We start from the raw sequence: 20,633 nt of genomic DNA on the forward strand, positions 1-20,633 counted from the left end.
GGGGTTCCGATGAGTTTAAATAGCATATAGTTCACGGGCCTCTGTGCACAAAGCTTTCAGACTTTCTGCCACACCAGCTATTTAGGTCTCTTTAAAAAGTGCCTATGTTTTCCATGTAATATTTACAAAATGAGACCTGCAAAATAACTAGGGCTTCTGTGGGTAGGTGGTAAACAAGGCTATGAAATCCAATTGTAGCTATGTCAACAAAACCTTTGGCTTTATAACCGGCTCCCTGCTTTGTTTTTCACCTGTCTGTTCTGGCAACAGGTAAAAGGAATCTGGACTGTTTCACCTGCTTCTGATTGTTCACAGTGTCTCATTCACGGTGTCTCTCACAATCACTTATGGATGTGCTTAAGCAAGCCATCATTATAGTTCTTGTTTGTTTGTTTGTCTCTTGACATGACTTCCTGTGCTACTTTTGGCATGTTATTTTTTTCTGTTGCCCTCAATTGTCTCATCCACAGATGGGGATGGGAGCAAGAAGGTGTCCCTCATGGAACAAATGAGACAAGGGAGGTGAAATTTCTCGATCAGTGGTAAAGTGCCCCTTTGTGAGTCATTTCCTGTCTGTTTGAGCCTATCACTTTTATAATTTATAACATGGAGATGACCCGACTAGGCCATTTCTAGACTCTTTTCCCATGAACTCGTAAAATATTAAACATTTTTCAATGTGCAAAGAACTAAGCTAGAAACTGAAAAAACCCAGGCAAAATAAGGCACAAAGGTTGTCCTCAGGTTGCTCATAATCTAGAAGGTAAGCGAGCAATGACATTGCCTGTGGGGAGTTTGTTAGGGTTCTTGGGGAGCCAGAGGAGGGAAGGAAATCAAGGAAGCCTTCCTGTATTCGGAGAGTCTTCCAATTCAAAAGTTCTAAGATTTTTAAGGTGGTGAGATGATGATGATGGTTTCGGGAAAACTGGAAGTCAGCAGCTGGTGGGAAAGTGACTCTAGTAGGATACAGATTACAGTCTAAAGAGCAAAGGGCTATTGGTCAGGGAACAGGAGTTCCAGGTCTGCCTTCCCCCCAACTCTCTACCTAACCTTCAGGGAATTCCTTCCTTCTGAAGGCCATGATAAGGAAACAGGTTGTATCGAAAGTGAAACGAGAAAGCATTAAAGATTTTTAAGCAGAAAAGTTACTTGATGCAGCATGAGTTTTGAAAAATTATGCAGGCTACTTGGTAGAGGATGAGTTGGAGGAAGAAGACTAGAATCTAAAAACGAGATCAGATTTGCTATCTTAATGTGGGTAAACTGAATTAATTGGCTAGAGACCAGGTTCTGTATGGTGATAATCCGGTTAGCAGCTCTCAGCAACGATTTGGGCTTGTCACCTTGCTAGGATCAAAATCCCAACACAAGACCTACAGCTTAAACTTTGGAAGGATATTCTCACTCAACTCTCTCATCACGTTCTTCAAGGGGTGAAAAAGTAACTCACTAACTTTTCTAGGAGTCATTTTTATTTTCTTCTTAATTATTTCCTGATTACTAATAATGATTTATTTTTCTTCCATCTAGCATGCTAAATTCAACAAATATTGATAGGGCACCTGGAGCTGAAAATGTTAACAAAGATAAGGCCCAACCGTTGACCAAAAGAAGCTGATATTTTGCTGAGAGGAATTAATCTGAGAGCAAGAAAGGGTAATAAAAGATAAAGTAAAGAGACTTAGTAGGAGGAACTAATTCCCTGGCAAGGCCCTCTAGGCCATGTGTCATCTGGCCTTGGTTTACTTCTCTGGAATCCCCTCCTGACACTCTCCACTATGTCTCTCACTCCGAGTCATTGGTCTAATCTAGGTCCTACCAACAAACTCTCTCTTTCCTACAATCTTCTCTCCTTTCTTTTGCTGCCCAAATATAATTTCTCAGGGATACATTCCTTGATTTCTTCCACATTAAGTTAAGTCCCCAGAGAGATTCCTCTTCTCTCCCTCTGTCGTTCTCTGACCAGCACTCCAGGGCTTTCTCCCCATACAATCATGAGCCCCCTAGAGACAGAGATGATGTCTGTCTGGTCCACCATTGCAGCCAATGTAGCACTGTGTCAATTCCTGGCCCAGAAGATGCCCTCCATAAATATTTGTTAAAAAGATGGACAAAATCAAATGGAGTGTTAAACAATATTCCATAAAATTCCCAAGGAGACAGAAATTATTTTAGCCAGAGGAAACAATAAAGCTTCATCAAAGTTTCATAGCAATTGAGGTTATATTGAAGGGCAGAGAGTATTTGGGCAGGATGTGATGGTTTGGGGGTGGGGGAACAGCATAGCTAAAGGTCCTGAGTCCAGAAAGCAAAGTGTGTGAACATTAAAACCAAATAGGACCTTGGAATTTACCAAAGTAACTCCCTCCCCACTTCCATAGGCACGTGACTTTTTTCCATCCATGTTTTCAGTTTGTTGAAACTGCTTCCCAATAAATAGATGGGTTTTAATGTATTCTAACCCTCTTTGGGGGGAAAAACATCAGATGACTAAGAGAACAAACAAATTATGACTTACCTGGAATGCAAAAAAGTCCTCCGCAGGTGCATTCATGATGTTGCAAATCTGAAAGCCGTGAAGAGGAATAATAGAGCCATGATTAGATTCTATAGCATACCCAGTAAGCCCTGCGTGCTATCTCAGAAATGCTACGTCCTTGCCCAAGGCGTTCACATTCTTTCATCAGGTAGACATGCTCGAGATGGTTTTCAATGATTAACTGAGGCTGCTGGACAGAAAAGCTACCTTATAAACAGTGTTTCTTGCCATTTGCTTGGCTCCAAGCTTTGAAAAAATTAAGGCGACAATTTGTCATTTTTAATAGCTGTATTATAGTATCTCATTTTTGATGTCTTTCTTGTTGAATATTTGAGTTGTATCCAATTGTGGTATTATTAGTGTAAGTAAGGCTACTTTAAGCATCTTTAAGGCAATTACATTTAGGTTTGGTATTGCTTGTTTGTAAGGAAGGAGTTTTTTCTTGGGGTATAAACACCAAAGTAGGATGAGAAAAAAAATTGTAGCTTTGGTTTTATATTGCCAGATTCCTCTTCTAAACATTGAACCAATTTACCCTACCATACATATGGGACTTAACCTGATCCCTCCAGAGCCCTGCATGGGGTCATGGTATACAGTTGCATAGCATGTGTACTGCACAAAAGCGTTTCACTGAAGGGCTGACTGGGAGTTGAAATCCAGCCTGCTCTTGACTTGCAAGGCCATGCACCTAGTCTTTCTCTTTTCGCCCGCTGAGAAGGGGTACTTTTTTCTAGCTCTCAAAAAGGCACCATCTGGGCTTGAAGTAACCTGCCTGTCCCATTGGCCCTGACCCTACTGTGGTCTCAGGGGGCCAGCTGTTTTTGCTCCTGTTTCAAAACTGCTTACCCCTTGCACCATCTCTCTGGCCTCTGTTTAGACCAATTCCATTAGTTGCCACTATTCCCTCCTGATCTCCGACCTCTCCAAGGGCTCTTTCCCCTCAGCCGTGAGCTTGCTAGAGAGAGTGTCTCTCATCCTTGAAAATGAAATCCTCCCTTGAACCAAACATGGTCCCATAGGAACCGTCCAGGCTTTCTCCTCTTTTTTTCTTTTGTGATTCTCTTCCTCCTCATTACCCATCCATGCCTCCCAGACCACACACAGTTTTCTACCTCCACCTTACCACCAAATCTGCTTTCATTGGGGCCACTGATGATCTAATTGCCAAACTCAATAGTGTTTTCAGTTCTTATCTCGCTAGATCATTTTTACTACCTATTTCCTTGGTTTCCGTGACACTACTCCCTCCTGGGACTCCAAAGACCTCTGAACCCTCCTTCTGTTCCTTTCTCACACACTCCATTTTCTCCATCCAATCTTTAAATGCTGACATCCAACAGTATCCCACCCCAGGTCCCTCTCACCTTCCCTGGTGACTTCATCCACACACATAGTTTCAAGTAACATCTGTCCTGATGTCTTCCAAAACCCCATCTCTGTCCCTCCTCTCTTTCCACAACTTCAGAGTCTTCTCTTTGGCTGCCTACTGGACATTTGCTGCTGAAAAAATGTCTCAGTGTCACCTTGTCTGAAACTGACCTCCTCATCTCACATCCAAATCTGATGTCAGCACTACTAATCCAACCAGAAGCCTGAAACTGGCTCTGACTCTTCTCTCCCTCTCTCTCTGCTCAAAATCACAAAGTCCTGCCAGTTTTACCCTCCTGATATTAAATTTGATCCCCAATCTCCCTCACTCCATCTTGTCTCTGTCAGAGTTGTGTGAGTGTCAAATGAGCAAATGTATTTACTGCATGCCTCATAGGTACTCAATGGCTGTTGACCATGGATAGTACTAGTCACTGCCTATGCCTTTGATGAGATGCTCATCTTCTCTTGCTTGTAAGGATGTACTTTTTGCCCTGCCTCTTAATCCCTTCAGATCTCTCAGTTATCTTTTTAAAATGAAAATTGGCTATGCCAATCTCTTGCTTAAAAACTCACTGCCTGTAGAATAAAGTCCCACCCCCATGACCTGGCATCCAAGGCCACTGCTATCTGGCACTCCCCTCCCCCTCAAGCCTCATCTCTTGACATCTTCCTGTCTCAAACCTAATATTCCAACAACACTGGACTGCACATATCATGCCGTTCAAACCTCCAGGCCTGTGTTTGTGCATATTGTCACCTCTACCTGAGATCCCCTTTCCTGTTCCCACCTGCCTAGTGCCTATTTATTTTAAAACTCAAACAAACACTCTAGGAAGTGAAGCCTGGTTTAGATGCCTCCTACTCTGTGTTCCTAGAATATACTGTGTATATCTCTATTATGTCCTTAGCACATTGGAGTATAAGAATCTGTTTAAAACATCTCCCCATGTGATCATGAACTTCAGAACAGAAACCGTATCTGATGCATCTATCTTTCTATCCCCAGAGCCAATTACAGTGCTTGGTACATAGAAAATGTTCAATAAATAAACTTGTTACGTGAGCAGGATTGAGTAGTGTGTGCCTGAAAAAGGATAAAAGGGTAATCAGACTCAAATATGGGGGTGATATGCAGCTAACAGACAAGACCCTTCTCTCTAGGGTCTTGTTTACTCCATTTTTTACCCTGAGTGAGTGGGGCATGGTGGGAGGTAGGGCATTTAAACTCTGCTGTAGGTGGTATAGTTGGAAATGTGGCAGGGATGAGGGCTAGAGAGTGGCAACTAGGTCTCTAGAATGAGAGGCTGGGACTTGGTCTGTGATGAGCCTGGAAGACCAGTCTGCCATGCTTTTGTCCCCAACATATGAGTAGGTATCTTTAGTTGTCAGTGAAACTAAGCACCTTCCCATCTAAGGATTAACATCTCTGTGTATTTCAGATTTCCTCAAATGTCAATTCTCTGTTCATGTCCTTGGACCAAGGGTCAAGCAAGTTGAGAAATGAGAGAGAATCAAGTTTTTAGAGACCTATGCTTCCCATCGTGTTTCCCATTCTCTCGATTTGAAATCCTTTCACTCTTCCACTGGATTCAAGCTTCAAAGTTGTATTACTTACCAGGCCATTCTGGGCAACATAAGTGGGCAGACCACTTACTAAAGCCCAATGATCAGGAGGTGGATTCCTGTAAAGGCCAAAGACAACTGGTCACTTTTGCTGTAGGGACAGTTGGACTAAAATCTTGAATCTGGGTCTTTGCCCCCCTCTACTCTCTTGTGGCTCTCAGCTCCTGCTTACATCCACGGGGCCTTAATAAGCCCCAAATCTTGTTTAAGCAGCTTACTGTCTCAAATTTAGACATGGAAAAAAGACAACAGTGAATACAATATTTTATGGCAGCACACTGAGTTCGATTACCCAAGAAAAGGTACAACATTCATTCAGCAGATTGTTTTGACTGTTGGGCAAAAACAGGCACCATCGTTTCCCTCCAATAATACACAGAGCAAGGTAGCTTAATTCTATAGAGAGAGTGAGGAAACTCATCTGTGGTGAACTCCTACCATGTACCGAGCACTAAGCTGGGTGCTTTACATATCTATTTACCTCCCACAACAATATAACCTTTTTTGGTATTATTATCTTTCATTTACGGTAAGATTATACTTGTTTGCTGTGAGAAAAGATATAAATGTGAAAAAATGCATCAAGATCTTCATGAATTGTTCGAAAGTGAACATCTATTAAACTACACCCAGGTTGAGAACAGCCTTGTCAGCACCTTGGAGACTCCTGACCTGTCCCTGCCAGTCGCAGTCCTCTCCCTAACTCCAAAGGTAACCACTGTTCTGACATGATGATAAGTTATGGTCTTGTTTTACTACTTAAGTATCCTTTCCAGTACCCTCTAGTTTAATTTTGTCTGTTTTTCCATTTCATTTGGGTGGAATCATACAGTGTATGTGATTTCATTTGGTCTCTTTTTCATGCTGCTGTCATTCATTTGTTTTACTGACTTACAGTTTTTCCTTGTAAAACTATAGCACAACATATCCATTCAATTATTGATGGCATTCTCCCCCAGTTTAAGGCTAATATAACCAATGATGTTACGCACAGTCTGGTATATCTGCTCTCCGTTCTATGTGATACGTACTCAGGAGTAGAAATATTGAGATGTACATCTTCTAAGATGTACATATTTTCAACATTACTAGGTAAAACCAAACTATTTTCAGAAGTGGTTGTTTCTAGTATAGTAGAGCCTACTCTAGAGTATACAATAGTATATTTGAGTTTTCTTTTGCTCCATGTCTCTGCTGATACTTAGTTATTTACAGACATTCTTTTTAGAAAGTTAAGAAAATTCTCTATGGAGACAAGTATGTCATGTTTCTCTAAATGTAGCAAACTGTACTGACTGATGTTTCTTTTTCTTTTTTTTTTTTTTCTGACTGATGTTTCTTAGGTTAAACCAGCCCTGCATTATTGGAATAAACCCAACTGAGTCACCACATATAATCCTTTTTAGTTATTACTTGCTAAAATTTAAAAAATTAATGAATTTTTATTTAATGAATTTTTAATTGAAGTACAGTTGACACACAACTTTCAGGTGTACAGCATAGTGATTTGACAACCCCATACATTATCCTATGCTCACCACAAGAGTTGCTACCATCTGTCACCATACAATACTATTACGATACCCTTAACTGTATTCCCTATGCTGTACCTTTTATCCCTGTGATTTATTCATTCCTAATTTGCTAAAATTTATTTAGAATATTTGCATCAATGTTCAAGTGATCGGAATATTCCTTTTTTATACAACCCTTGTTGGATTTTGTTACCAAGTTTATACCAAGCACTTCTTTTTCTGTCCTCTTGGATAATTTGCATGAGAATTGCATTATTTCTTCCTTGAATATTTCCTAGAACTCACCCCTGGAGACATCTGAGCCTACAATCCTTGTGGGAAGGTTTTGATTTATTTTATTGCTGTAAGACTATTACAGTTTTCTATTTCTTCTCGATTTGTGTTTAGTAAGTTTTATTTTTCCAGGGATTTGCCTAGCTCATCTAGATTTAAATTATTTTTCACAAAATATCCTCTTATCTTTTTACTGTTTGTGCCATTGAAGTTACCCCCATTTTCATTTCTGATATAACTCATTTGATTTTCTATTTTTCTTGCTCAGCCTTGTCAGAAATTTGTCAATTGTGTTAATCTGTTCAAGGAACCAACTTTTGGCATTTGTCCATCATTTGTATCTTTCTATGTTATTAATTTCTGGGCTTGTCTTTATCCTTTCCTTTGGGTTTATTTTTCTGCTAGTTTGTTGTTGATTTCTTAAGATGATGTTGTAGATAGCATCTGTCTGCCCCTCCAGATCCACTCTCAAACCTGTTCCTTCCTGTGCCAGGAGGGACTACATCAACAGAACTTTTGGCCTTCTAGGTTCTAGTTGGGTTTGGCCCAGTGGGGGGACCTGGCCAAAGACTAGAGGAAGACAGAACAGCGAGGTGAGGTTATTTATTTCCCTGGGTACCCCCTGGCAAGGTCGCTTTGGGCTCACTCTGTTCCCTGACTAAAAGGCAATGCTTCTCTCAAGGTGGCCTGTTCTGCATGACCCCTTCTTTCTTCAGGTTTTAGAAATCTCTCTTTGGGTCCAGAAGTGGTTATAACAGCATCACTACTAGTACCTTCTCTTGTGGTTTTCTCCCTTCATCCACCCACACCTTTGTAATTTTCCCTTTGTATATAAACCCTCCTCAAATTATCCTAGTTTGAACGTGACGCCTACCATCTGTTGGCACCTTGACAGATACAGGTGGGTACATCATTCATTCTTTTTCAGGTTTTAATCTTTTCCAATATCTATGTTTGAGGCTGTAAATCTCACCTTAAGCATGATTTTACTGCATCACATAGGTTTTGATATGTAGTATATTTTTGTTATTTTTCACTTCAGAATATTATTAATTTCCACTGATTTATTCTTTTACCTATGAGTTTTTTGGGAAGTGACTCCTTTTTTTCTTTCAGAAGCATATGTTTGGGACCCCTGAGTGGCTCAGCGGTTGATCGTCTGCCTTCAGCTCAGCTCATGATCCCGGAGTTCTGAGATGGAGTCCCACATCGGGCTCTTTGCATAGAGCCTGCTTCTTTCTCTGCCTATGTCTCTGCCTCTTTCTCTGTGTCTCTCATGAATAAATAATACATCTTTTTTTAAAGGCATTTTCTAGCTTCATGTTTGCATATGAAGATTACTCTAATTAGTTTTTTTTTATTGGTTTCCAGAATACTTTCATTGTGACCAAGAGACATTCCATGTATTATTTCAATCTTTTGAAATATATAAATATACGGCCCATTTTATCACCAGTTCTTGTTAAAGTGTCACATATATGCTTGAAAAGACCGAGTGTCCTCTAGCTTGGAGGATGTGGTGTGATGTTCTCTCCATACCGATTAGATTAAGTTTGTGTTATTAAAATATCCTATATTCTGTTTTAGTCTGTCCCTCCTACCAATTAGCAAATATGGATCTGCTTTTATCTTCTTATATTGCTATCAGCTTTTGCTTTTTCTTTTTTTGAGGCCATGTTAATAAGTGTATACAAATTTAGAATTATAATATCTTCCTGTAATAGCCAGGTGAATTAACCCATTTATCATTAAGAAGTGACTACATCTCTACTTGTTCTCTTTGTCATATTGTCTAATTTATCTGATATTAACATAGTTATATTAATTTTTCTATTAGCATTTGTATAGTATATATTTGTTTCATTCTTTTATTGTTAACCTTTCTATATTCTTTTCTTTTAGATGGGTTTCTAATAAACAGGATGTACAATATTTCTTTATACCTAGAAAGCCAACTGTTCCTTGACAGACCATTTCATACATGCAACTAGAAAGATAGAATGCTGCAGTTAATCAGTAACACAATGTTTTTTTGAACTTGTATTATTACTTTATTAATATCAACAGAACTCTTTTAGAGTTTAGAAACAGATTGTTATATTTCACACCTTTTCCTATCTTTTTGTGCTTTTCAAAGCAACTTTTTGTTTCAGTGCTACATTATAGAATATAATTTCAAGTTATTTTTTTTTAAAAGAAGACTTATTTTTTTACTTTAGAGAGAGAGAGAGAAAGCACAGAGGGGAGGGGCAGAAAGAGAGAGAGAGTTTTAAATAGATTCTGAGCTGAGCACAAAGCCCCATGTGGGGCTCAATCTCATGATCCTGAGATCACGACCTGAGCTGAAACCAAGAGTTGGACCCTTAACTGACTGTGCCACCCAGGCACCCCTCTTTAAGTTACTTTATATGGTAACTAAATTAAACATGAGTATAAACAACAGTGCACATAACTCAACTGAAGTCCTAGCAATACAAACTGTCATTGCCAAGTTCACGCATAGACAGGCAGCAACACCTACATCATGACTGCCATCTGGCTGACAGAAATTATATAGTGTCATTGATTCTATTCCAGAAATGTCAAAAAGTAGAAGAGTATGCATCTTAAAATCAATGAAATGTGAAAGACTTCTTTCTTTTCCAGTCTGGCAATCTTTATCATTTAACTGGAACATTTAGTTGATTGACATTTAAAGTAATTATTGATATATTTTGGTTTAAATACCACCTTAATGTGTACTTTTTTTTTTTCATCTGTTCTATGTTCTCTCTAAACCTATTTTGTCTTCTTTTGGTTTGGTTAACCATTTATTTACTGTTCTGTTTTCCCCTCTCTGAGTTCAGATGGCATATACTTTAGCAGTCATTTAGGATAGTTGTGAATATTCTGGCTCTCACTCTTGGCCTGTGAGATGGTTGCATTCTCTATCTACTTGAGGTTAGGTGCAGCCCTATACTAACTCTGGTCAATGAAACGTGAGAGGAAGTGAAGAGCACCACCTCCAGAGGGATGTTTAAGAGCCAGTGTGTGTTTTGTTGTGTTCTTGCTTCCCTTTGGCAAGTTAGTTAACCTCGAAAGGTTCAAAACGGTGGTTGCTCTATCAGCTGTGATCCCTACCTGCCTACAGTCCATACAAGATACTCCAGCCACACCCCCAACCCGCAATTAACATGGAGAGGGAGGATAGATAAATTTCTACTGTTCATACCACTAAGGTCTTTTTTCTTTTTTTAAAGATTTTATTTATTTATTCATGAGAGACACAGAGAGAGAGAGAGAGAGAGAGAGAGAGAGAGAGGCAGAGACACAGGCAGAGGGAGAAGCAGGCTCTATGCAGGGAGCCTGATGTGGGACTCAATCCCAGGTCTCCAGGATCACGCCCTGGGCTGAAGGCAGCCCTAAACTGCTGAGCCACCCGGGCTGCCTATACCACTAAGGTCTTAAGGGTTTGTTGCCATAATATAGCCTGGCCTGCTTTGGCTGATACAAAAATTACTATCAGTGACAGGGTGCCACCATAACAAAGAATCTAAAATAGGTGACACCACTTAGGGTGGTCTGTGTGGAAGGTAGCAAAGTGAGTGTTAGCAGAAGTTAGGAGGACACAATGTTTGAGCACAAGTGGTAAAACACTGGGGGAAACTGTGATCTGTGGTAACAGATAATGAGTTTAATAAACTTTTATCCCTAGAAAAGAAGTTAGAATGGTTAAAGGGTATGCCTTTGACAAGGTTAAAGGTTAAAAAAAAAAAAACATGGTGTGCCTCAATGGCTCAGTTAAGCATCTGACTCTTGATCTCAGCTCAGGTCTTTTTTTTTATGATAGTCACAGAGAGAGAGAGAGAGAGAGGCAGAGACACAGGCAGAGGGAGAAGCAGGCTCCATGCACCGGAAGCCTGACGTGGGATTCGATCCCGGATCCCCAGGATCATGCCCTGGGCCAAAGGCAGGCGCTAAACCGCTGTGCCACCCAGGGATCCCTCAGCTCAGGAGGTCTTGATCTCAGGATTGTGAGTTAAAGTGCTGTATTGGGTTCCACGCTGGCTATGGAGCCTACACAAAAAGAAAAGAAAAGAAAAAGAGAAAGAAAGAAAGAAAGAAAGAAAGAAAGAAAGAAAGAAAGAAAGAAAGAAAGAAAGAAAGAAAAAGAAAGAGGAAGGAAGGAAGGGGTAAGCTTAGAAAATCAGTTTTCATACAAACAGGAATGAACAGAGAGAACCCAGAAACTCAGGACCTTGAAGCAACTTCTCAACCCCAACCAGTTACAGATAAATTTGTGAACTGCATTGTCTGTGCGATGGATTATTATCATTCAGTCTGGTGATGACCAAGATTAACTCCCATTGTGGCCTCTCATACTCACTGTTTGAGGAGCAAGGTGACCAACAGTAAATCCCAGAGTCTGACTTTGGCCTGGAGGTGTCTACGATTCAGTTAAGAAAGTGAGCCAATTTTAAGACAGAACTGTGGGTGTGCCTCTTAGCACGCAGAGAGGATTCAAATAAATAATAAGGCAGCTAGGTTTCTGCCAGTGATCTACTGACCAAAAATGGATAAGCTTATACTAAAGAAGGTTCTTAACTGTTAGATTCTTAAAATGGCCTTGAGTTTTTACCATGTACAGGGAGGTAGAAGCCTCACCCTCTAGGAATTTCTTTCCTTTCATTATCCTCCATGGTTAGTAGGAAGAGGACAACAGAGAATGAGCTTTCCCTGTGCCAGCTTCTTGCCTTTGCCTCACCTCCCTGGCCAGGCTCCAGATCTGCCTCCACAGAAAACCATTGGAAAACCCTGATCAGATCCCACGGTCTCTTTCTGTAGATGGAGAATTGAGGCCTGGGGCCAGAACTCCCAGCAGCTGACTCAAAATCCAGCCTCTTTTCCCAACCTGTATGGTCTTTCCATTCTTCCACACTGTCTCCTTACTGCTCTCCCTGCCTCTAACTAAATGTGTGGCCTTCTTGGGTGTTGATCTTGCAATGAGTATTTGTGGACATTGATAACATGCTTACAATTCTACAGGTTTTGAGAAGAAACTTACGGGATTACTTTGATATCTTCTTTGCCGTGTAGGATATAGTCAATGACCTTGTAAAAGTTGATTTCCTGGCAAAAGAGATAAAAAATACATAACTCGAGAGCCAGATCCCTCTTTCCCAGATCCCAGGACTTCAGCATGAGTGCGTCCATGGGACAAGGCTTGTTCTCTACCGTGTACCCTGTGGTTTTCCAGAAACACCAGCCTGGCCCTCTCAGGGCGTATCCCGGCTGCCTCTGGAGCTCACTGTCCTCAGCTGACTCACAATTCAGCGTGCTTAACCTTCAAAGCAGCTCACAGGGGCCAGGCAGGAGCTAGGATCTGGGAAAGAGGGGTAGGAAGTGTTCCAAGGGGAACTGGGGGGTGAGTACAAGGAGACAGAGAGAAAGACTGCTTTCTGGAGTTGAGGGAGAGAGGGAGGTGGAAAGGAGACTCCTGTCCCATTCAGAGTTGTGGTCAACTCAGCCATCCCAGCAGGGCTCAGCTTCATGGTCACCACCCCCTTTTCTCCTTGTCTCCCATCACTCAGCTACTCTCTGCTCTGTCAGTTCTTCCAGACCTGTCTTCCCCATCTTACTTCATGCCTCCCAACCCACTTTCCATCTCTCCTACCTCCTTGCACCATGAAAACTCCCATCCTTTAAAGTAGATCTGTTCAGTTACATGACTTCCTAACATGTAGTACGATATTGGCAGGTGGCTCCTTTCCCCTAACCCTCCAGGGAAAAGTCTATTGCTTTATTAGATCCTCTGAACACCCAGCTATGATGGGCAGGTTAGAAACCATCTTACAAATGGGAAAAATGAAACCCAGAGAGAGGAAGAGACTCATTTATAGTAGACAGTGAGCCAAAAGCAAAGCCCCTGAGTCCTATACTCAGGTTCTTTCTGTGATGCTACTGAAGGTTAATCTTATGTTAATCAAAGATAGTGTTTTACTCTCTGCATCCACTCTCACCCAGAAGAAAGTTAGTTGAAAGATGGGCCCCAGACTGAGACTGCCGGCAAACTATCAGGTGTCATTCCATGCTGACATAAAAACAGAAACTGAGAGTCGGTGTTTAGAAATTTGTATAGCAGTCTGACTGAGTTAGCTTAGGCCTGCTGAAACTAATTTAAAAAGGGGGAAGGGATTTACATTTTGTATGTCTTTGAAATTTTTTATTTTTCTAGTTATATATTACCACATTTTAAAAAGTATCAGTCCAAAATGGATTGGAAATTAAAACAAAACTGTTCCTTGAGGGCAGTATTTTGAGAAGTATTGCTCTAGAGATTTATTTATTTATTTATTTTATTCATGAGAGACACACTCAGAGAGGCAGAGACATAGGCAGAGGGAGAAGCAGATGCCTTTCAGGGAGCCCAGTATGGGACTCGATCCCAGGACCCCGAGATCATGACCTGAGCCACTGAGCCACCCAGGTGCCCTGCTCTAGAGATTTAAATGTAGATACTTGAGCTCCACCTTGGTCTCCTCAGAGACCTCAACAAAAAGAAATTCCTGATCCAGCCAAAGGTGTCTGAAAGCCCATTTGGTAGACAGGTGATCATGACCTTCTTCAGGCTCCAGAGGGAGAGGCTCTGCTTCTCCTGACTAGCAGCCACTGAAAAGACCCATGCTCTAGTCTTGGTTCTACTATGTGCACTCTTGGGGGCTCAGTTTCCCCAGTCGGAAAACTAGCGGTGTGTGTTTGTTCCAGCTGCCACAGTGGAGGCAGAGCTGGGCACAAGGAGATCCAGCATTTCTCTTTGCTTCCTCTCACTGCCTTTCCTGTCCTTCTACCTTCCTCATTAGTCGCTGCTGGCCAAGGCAACAGCTGTGGAAGTGGAAGGGTCTAAAGACACTCAGAACATTTTATTTTATTATTTTTTAAAGATTTTATTTATTTATTCATGAGAGAGAGAGAGAGAGAGGCAGAGACACAAGCAGAGGGAGAAGCAGGCTCCATGCAGGGAGCCCGACATGGGACTCGATCCTGAGACTCCAGGGTCAAGCCCTGAGCCAAAGGCAGGTGCTCAACCACTGAGCCACCCAGGGGTCCCCAGTCAGAACATTTTAAAACCTAAACTAGATAATCCCCAAAGTTCTTCCCAGCTATGCTTCTAAGATTGTGGTTGGATGGTTAGTCAAATCCCTCGTAGATTAAAATGCATATCTCCTTTGACCCAGCCATTCCATAATTGGTAATGAACCCTAGAGACACCCTTCTAAATGTGGGTCAAAGCATCGTTTGCCCCATCCAGGCGTCTCAGCCAGACTGCTTTCCGAAGTCTGGAGACAATGTAATGTTGCCATTAGGAGAGTGGCCAACTGGCTGCGTGCCGTGCATGTCTCCAGGACAAGGTAGCTGTATCTGGGCTGATAAGGGAAGATGCCAAAATATGGTCAGGCTAGGAAATAAGGCACAAAACAGAAGCATCCCATTTATTGAGGGTTGGGCTGGGGGTAGAATTCTAGGATTATCTGGGCATCTGTGGACATTTCTGGAAGGATAGGCTGCTCACACTGGCTGCCTTCGGGGAGGCTGGATTTCTGTGGTGCGTCATTTTGTATAGTGTGAGCTTTCACTTGCTCATGAATCACTTTTTCAATAGATGTAAATGGATTGCGCTAAGGACAGTTTTTAAAGTGAGGTTCTACCCTATAGGCAGTTCCTGAAAACAAAAATGGCAACGTTATCTGCTGAGACTTGGGTATAGCTAAGTGCCCCCTGTGGGGAAAAGGAGGCTGATTTCTAGAACCTTCTCGACCTTCAGGTCGTTGTTTCAGGCCATCTGTCCTTGAACTTGGGGTGCTCCTTGAAGTGGGCTGCTGGCTCCTTGGCCCCCCCTCCCCCAGGCTGCCCTCTCCAGGGGTCTGTACGAGACTCCTTTAGAAAGGTTAGAAATTGATTTTTTTTTCTGAAGCCCACAGGAGAATAAATTTGCTTTCACAGAAAGCAACAAAAAGATCAGTGTGCTTGAGGTAAATAGGGCTTTTTCCACACACTGCAGCTCAGCCAAGTTGCCTTTAAAGCCATATTCGTGTTAAGAATTCACCAGCCTTTGGAAAGTCAAAACTGAGCCATCAATGGGCACCTTTGTTACCTTCCACCTGAACAGCTAAGGCTACAACACAAGAGGCTTTGAAAGAGCCTAAAATAGAGCCAGAGCGAAATTATCCTGCATGAAAATATACCAGTTTTTAAACAAGTGCTGTTTTGGTTTTTTGTTTGTTTGTTTTCCACAAAGCATCATTAGCCTGTATAACTTTTTAATAATTAAAACACACACATGTATAATGTTTTATTTTTAAAAGGAGATGAAGTGAGGTGTAGCTGCCGTTGGAGATCTTTAGACTCAAGATTTGGGGAGGTTAATTGGTCATAGTCCAGACAAAAGCTGTATTTCTCACATGAATGTGGCAGGTAAAGCGTGAGGCCATTAGAAGGCCAGAGGGAGTGCTAAAAAGCACAACTGTAATGATTTAGCAGAAAGAAAAGCAGCTTGCCTTTGAATTTGTACAAATAAACTGACCCCTCATAACCTCAATCTCTTCAACTGTGAAATGGAGATCATGAGGATACTTCCTTTATGAACTTGTTGAGGAGAGTAAATAATATAATCCAGGTAAAGTGCCAGCAGATAATGAGATTCAACCCCAGTAGCCATGATGATTGTTTGCCTATTATGTGTCTGTGTGTGGTGTGCTTTAGCTACCATGGTCCTGGAAGGCCATCTCGACTACCCAGGCGTTACAGATGAGGAAGGTGAGGTTTAGAAAGGTTGCCCAAGGCCACACAACTGGCTGATGGAGCAGGGATCTCTGGAACTGAGGCTGGTTCTTTCCAAGCCCAGTCTTTCTAAAAGATCCACTTTGGGTCAATCCTTTTCTACTGGATTTGGGCCCCAGCTCAGGCCTATGTGTGTATCCTCCCTAGCTGTATCTTGGACCTACAACTGACTTTGGAGACAAGTTTGGTGACAGTACCTCATAGTTGGGAACATCGAGGACCAAAAGGATTATTTGACCAAGTTCACCCTACAGGTCAGCAACCAACCAAAACCACAGTCCTTTGCCTTCTGGCCTTCTCCATCACAACCTAATGCATCATACTCTTGAAAGGACTGAGCCCTTGCTACTTGAGGTGTGGAAGAGTTTCTGGAAAGGAAAGTCTTAACTATAAATGTGCGTCACCTCGGGGAATGCCAAACTTCTTGAACTGATCAAACGATTGGCAGCATTTCTTGGACTAGTGCTGTGAGAATATGTTCCGTTCAGCTCCATCTTGCAGATTGGGGTGCTCGAGGACAAAGAGCCAGATAATTCAGAGCCCAGCATGGCTCTGGCCATCATGGAGTTGGAGATGACCTGACCTCAGGACTCAGCTCAGAGAGCTGAATATTAAAAATAGCCTAGGAAATTGAAGTTAACTGAAGTTGGTGGTGTCTGAAGGCAATGGTGAACTCTATTCCAGTTCCTCAACATCTAAATTTCCAGAAGATACAAACCCAGCTCTTATATGAATTAGAAAGCTCAGTGGTAACATGTCAACTATACTGACAGAAAAGGCTGTGCTTAAAAAGAAAAGTGTCCCCAAGTTGCTTTCCAACAGCAGCACATGATGCAGTACTTGAAGACTCAGTCTTCCCAGCTATGAAATCATGGAATTGTGTGGGTGAAACAGTGGTTTGAAGCAGAACAAGAGCAGGTTAAAAAAGATACTTTGGATGAAGCACAGCAGATGATGTGGATTTCCAGAGTGAAATCTTTCCTGGTGAGTACATGAAGCTCACAGGCAAGGGTGATGATTTCAATGTCTTTGAGTTTGAATTAAGATAAAGTCCATTATACACACACATACTTGCACACCCATGCACATTTTAATTTGGGGCAGGGTTACCGTTGGCTGGGGGAATCAGGCCTCCTACCAGAAAATCGCTATACAATTTCAGATAGGCTAAAAGATCTTTTGGGACAAGCACCAGACTCAAACTCAATTCTGGGGGTGACTCTGCTGCTTACTTGTACTATATGGTCTCAACTAAGGTCAACCAGTTATTCCACAGGTGCCCTAGGCTATTTGAGTGACACATCCATTTACCTTGCCTCATCTCCTCTCCACAGAAACCATTTCAGCTTCTCTAAGGTGTTTGTTTATGCCTCATCTTTTAAAATAAAGCACTGGGGTGCACCTGGGTGGCTCAGTTTATTAAGTGCCTGCCTTCGGCTCAGGTCATGATCTCAGGATCCTGGGATTGAGCCCTGCAATGGGCTCCCTGCTCAGCAGGGAATCTGCTTATCACTCTGCTCCTCTCCCCACTCATGTTCTTTCTCTCTCTCTCTCAAATAAATGAATAAACCTTTAAAATAAATAAAATAAAATAAATAAAATAAAATAAAATGCTATAAAAGCAGAGGTCACAAACTCCAGTGCCTGGAGAGGTCTGATAGGAACATAAATGAGAGTGGGGACTGGGGGGCAGGGGTACACAAGGGGAGTGGTGGGGGCTTTGACAAGCTAGAGAGCTCAGGCCAGGTTCCAAGGAGGTAGCTGCCACTTGGCTCCCATCAAATTTACCCTGTGGGAGCACCTGGCTAGCTCAGTCAGCAAACCATGTGACTCTTAATCTTGGGGTTGTAAGTTTAAGCCTCATGTTGGGTGTAGAGAGTACTTAAAAATAAAATTTAAAAAAATTTACCCGGTGGGACTGTGGGTCCAATTTCGATTGATCTTCCACTTTTTAAAAAGAAATTGAGAAGCTAGATATTTTGAGGAAATAAATCTTGTTTTTTGTTTTAATGTTAAGCTACAAATTCAAAAAAATTAAAGTAAAAAGAAAGCATTTTTAAAAAATTTTTAAAGATTTTATTTACTTATTCAGAGAGACACCCAAAGAGAGAGGCAGAGACATAGGCAGAGGGAGAAGCAGACTCCATGCAAAGAGCCCAATGTGGGACTCAATTCCAGAACTCCAGGATCACATTCTGAGCCAAAGGCAGATGCTCAACTGCTGAGCCACCCAGGCATCCCAAAGAAAGCATTTTAAATGTATGCAGCCAAATAGGTTTATCTATTGGCTGGAATTGATGTTCTAGCTATCAATTTATACAGTCTCAATTAGATATTAAGGTTATTTCCAGCTCTAATTGTCTGCAATTCTAAACATTTGCTGGGTGAATCTTTGAGCAGATAGCTTGACCTCTCTGGGGCTATTTTCTTATCTGTGGAATGAGGATATTAATTATTCCTTAGTCTATCCCACCAAGTTATTATGAAACTCTAGCAAGATATTAAAAATACCTTGCAAATTATAAGGCGTGGCAATTATGAACAATTATCAAAACTTCAAGGGAAATGACCCAACCCAGAGAAGATAAATAAGTGAAAAAGGAAATGTCAGCAATGTCTACAGTGCCTTACATTTGTATTTTAATAAACATTAGATCATACTGAGCAGGCCAGAGAGAGACCTACCCTTCCATCCGGAGTCCTGGGACCAGAATAGGGTGGAGCCTCCCCCATCAGGACTGGCCACACATCAAAAAATTCCTAGGAATGAGAAAGACAATAATTACAGTCTTGAAAATAGGTCAGGGAAAAAAGATTAAGAAAAGAAGACCCACCTATATGAGTCACCTATCACTGAAATTTGGAAGGTGGGAAAAGTTCATTGAAAACTAAGCTTGGAAGGGATGCAAAGTTCATTAGTGTCAGAGGATGTTGGTCATGTTTGTGCTTCAAGATATTGTTGAACTAAGCATGTCTAATCATTAAGCAATAAGTAAGAGCTGAGTTGGAGCACCTTAATGCTCTCCATGCTGTGGAAGTCAACATGAGAAAGAAATTGGGCTCTCTATGTCTAAAAAGTTGCTAAGCATGCTAAGCATGTGACCAAAGGTTTAGTTAAAATGATGTCCTCTGCAGGATCATTTATAGTTGTGGAAAGTTAAGAACAACCTAAGTGTCCAATAAAAGGGGACTTATGAAACAATTATGGCACCTCTATTAACTAATGCTACAGATGTCTATATGTTGATTAAAAAGGTGTCCTTGCTGCATTGATAAGTGAATAATGTGAGATAACAAAAAATATAGATCATGTAACTTCAATGCTTAATTACACATAGAAAATCCTCTCAAAGAATTCACAACAAAGCATCGTAACTAGTTTTCTCTGGGTAGTCACAGTGAGACTCTATTTAGCAATTTTTCTGTAATAAAATTAATTGCTTTTGAAATGAGGAAAAAAATATCTTGCCTAAATAAGAAAGAAAAAACAATGGTGCCAAAAATGGACAGATAGACCTGTGCTGGGCTCCAACAAGAAAAGTGACACCCATAAAACAACTGGCAAAGGTACAGATAGGGAAGAGAGAAAGTGCCAGCTAAGGCACCGCATGGACACACAGCCTCAGAAAAAACTGGGACACTGCACAAGCTCTTCCTTGCCACTTGTCTGCTGGTTTTCCTGGGCCTGGCACAGGAGACCTCCATGCTTCACTGCCCTCTCTGTTCATTCATCTGTTCCTGCTTAGGTACAGTGATCTGTTAGTGTTGGGTCATCATAGATAGGATGCTAAGCCCTTCTGCTTTTGGCCTCTTTCTCATTTGAACATAGTGGGTTACTATTCTAATATCATCCAGAGCACAAGCAAGTCATCATGAAATTCAAACTCCATGTCCTCAACCTTCTGCCCAGTTGGACTCTTTGTCTTGACTACACAACAGGAAGAAATTAAATTCTGGGTGAAAATGTGAAGAGGGAGTCTACGTAAGCCCCACAACATGTTTGCTGCTAGATGTACAGAGACAAATAAGGCAGAGTTCATGCCCTGGGGGAACCTGCTATCTCTTGGAGGAGACAATCAAGTGCTCAAGTAAATATATCAGGTAGACAAGGTAAGAACCAAAACAGGAATGGAAAAAGAACAAAAATGTTAGAGGAGCCCAGAAGAAAGGCAAATACATCAGGCTGACAGCCTTTGTGTCAAACACTGAGTGGGTTTGAAGATTGCCCCAGAGAGAAGCAGAGGGGTTGGGCAGAGAGTGGGGCGTATTTAGGCTTGTCTTCCTCATTCTCAATCTCTCTCCTTTCTTTTATTTCTAAACAGCTTTATTGACATGTAATTCACATGCCATATAATTCACCCAGTTGAAATATACAAGTCAGTGGTTTTATTGACTTCTTTCATAATGTCAATAGCTCAGATAAGAGTTCAGCTACCTGAGGGAGCAAGTCGTTAGAATGATTATGTGCAGGC

General features: G+C 41.5%; 1 protein-coding gene across 2 annotated transcripts in view; it reads right to left on the bottom strand.

The window, feature by feature from the left end:
- PDE6A (phosphodiesterase 6A) overlaps positions 1-20,633 on the bottom strand; it is a 73,933-nt gene that overhangs the window by 26,802 nt on the left and 26,498 nt on the right. For both annotated transcript variants that reach the window (XM_041749549.1, XM_041749548.1), the window contains exons 5-8: positions 18,847-18,921; positions 12,389-12,453; positions 5,529-5,595; positions 2,519-2,566 (exon numbers count right to left, since the gene is read on the bottom strand). In XM_041749549.1, coding sequence (XP_041605483.1) covers positions 2,519-2,566; positions 5,529-5,595; positions 12,389-12,453; positions 18,847-18,921 — 255 coding nt within the window. The remainder of the gene's footprint in view (positions 1-2,518; positions 2,567-5,528; positions 5,596-12,388; positions 12,454-18,846; positions 18,922-20,633) is intronic.

This window comes from Vulpes lagopus, chromosome 3 (genome assembly GCF_018345385.1).
Source record: "Vulpes lagopus strain Blue_001 chromosome 3, ASM1834538v1, whole genome shotgun sequence".
Taxonomy (NCBI): Eukaryota; Metazoa; Chordata; class Mammalia; order Carnivora; family Canidae; genus Vulpes; species Vulpes lagopus.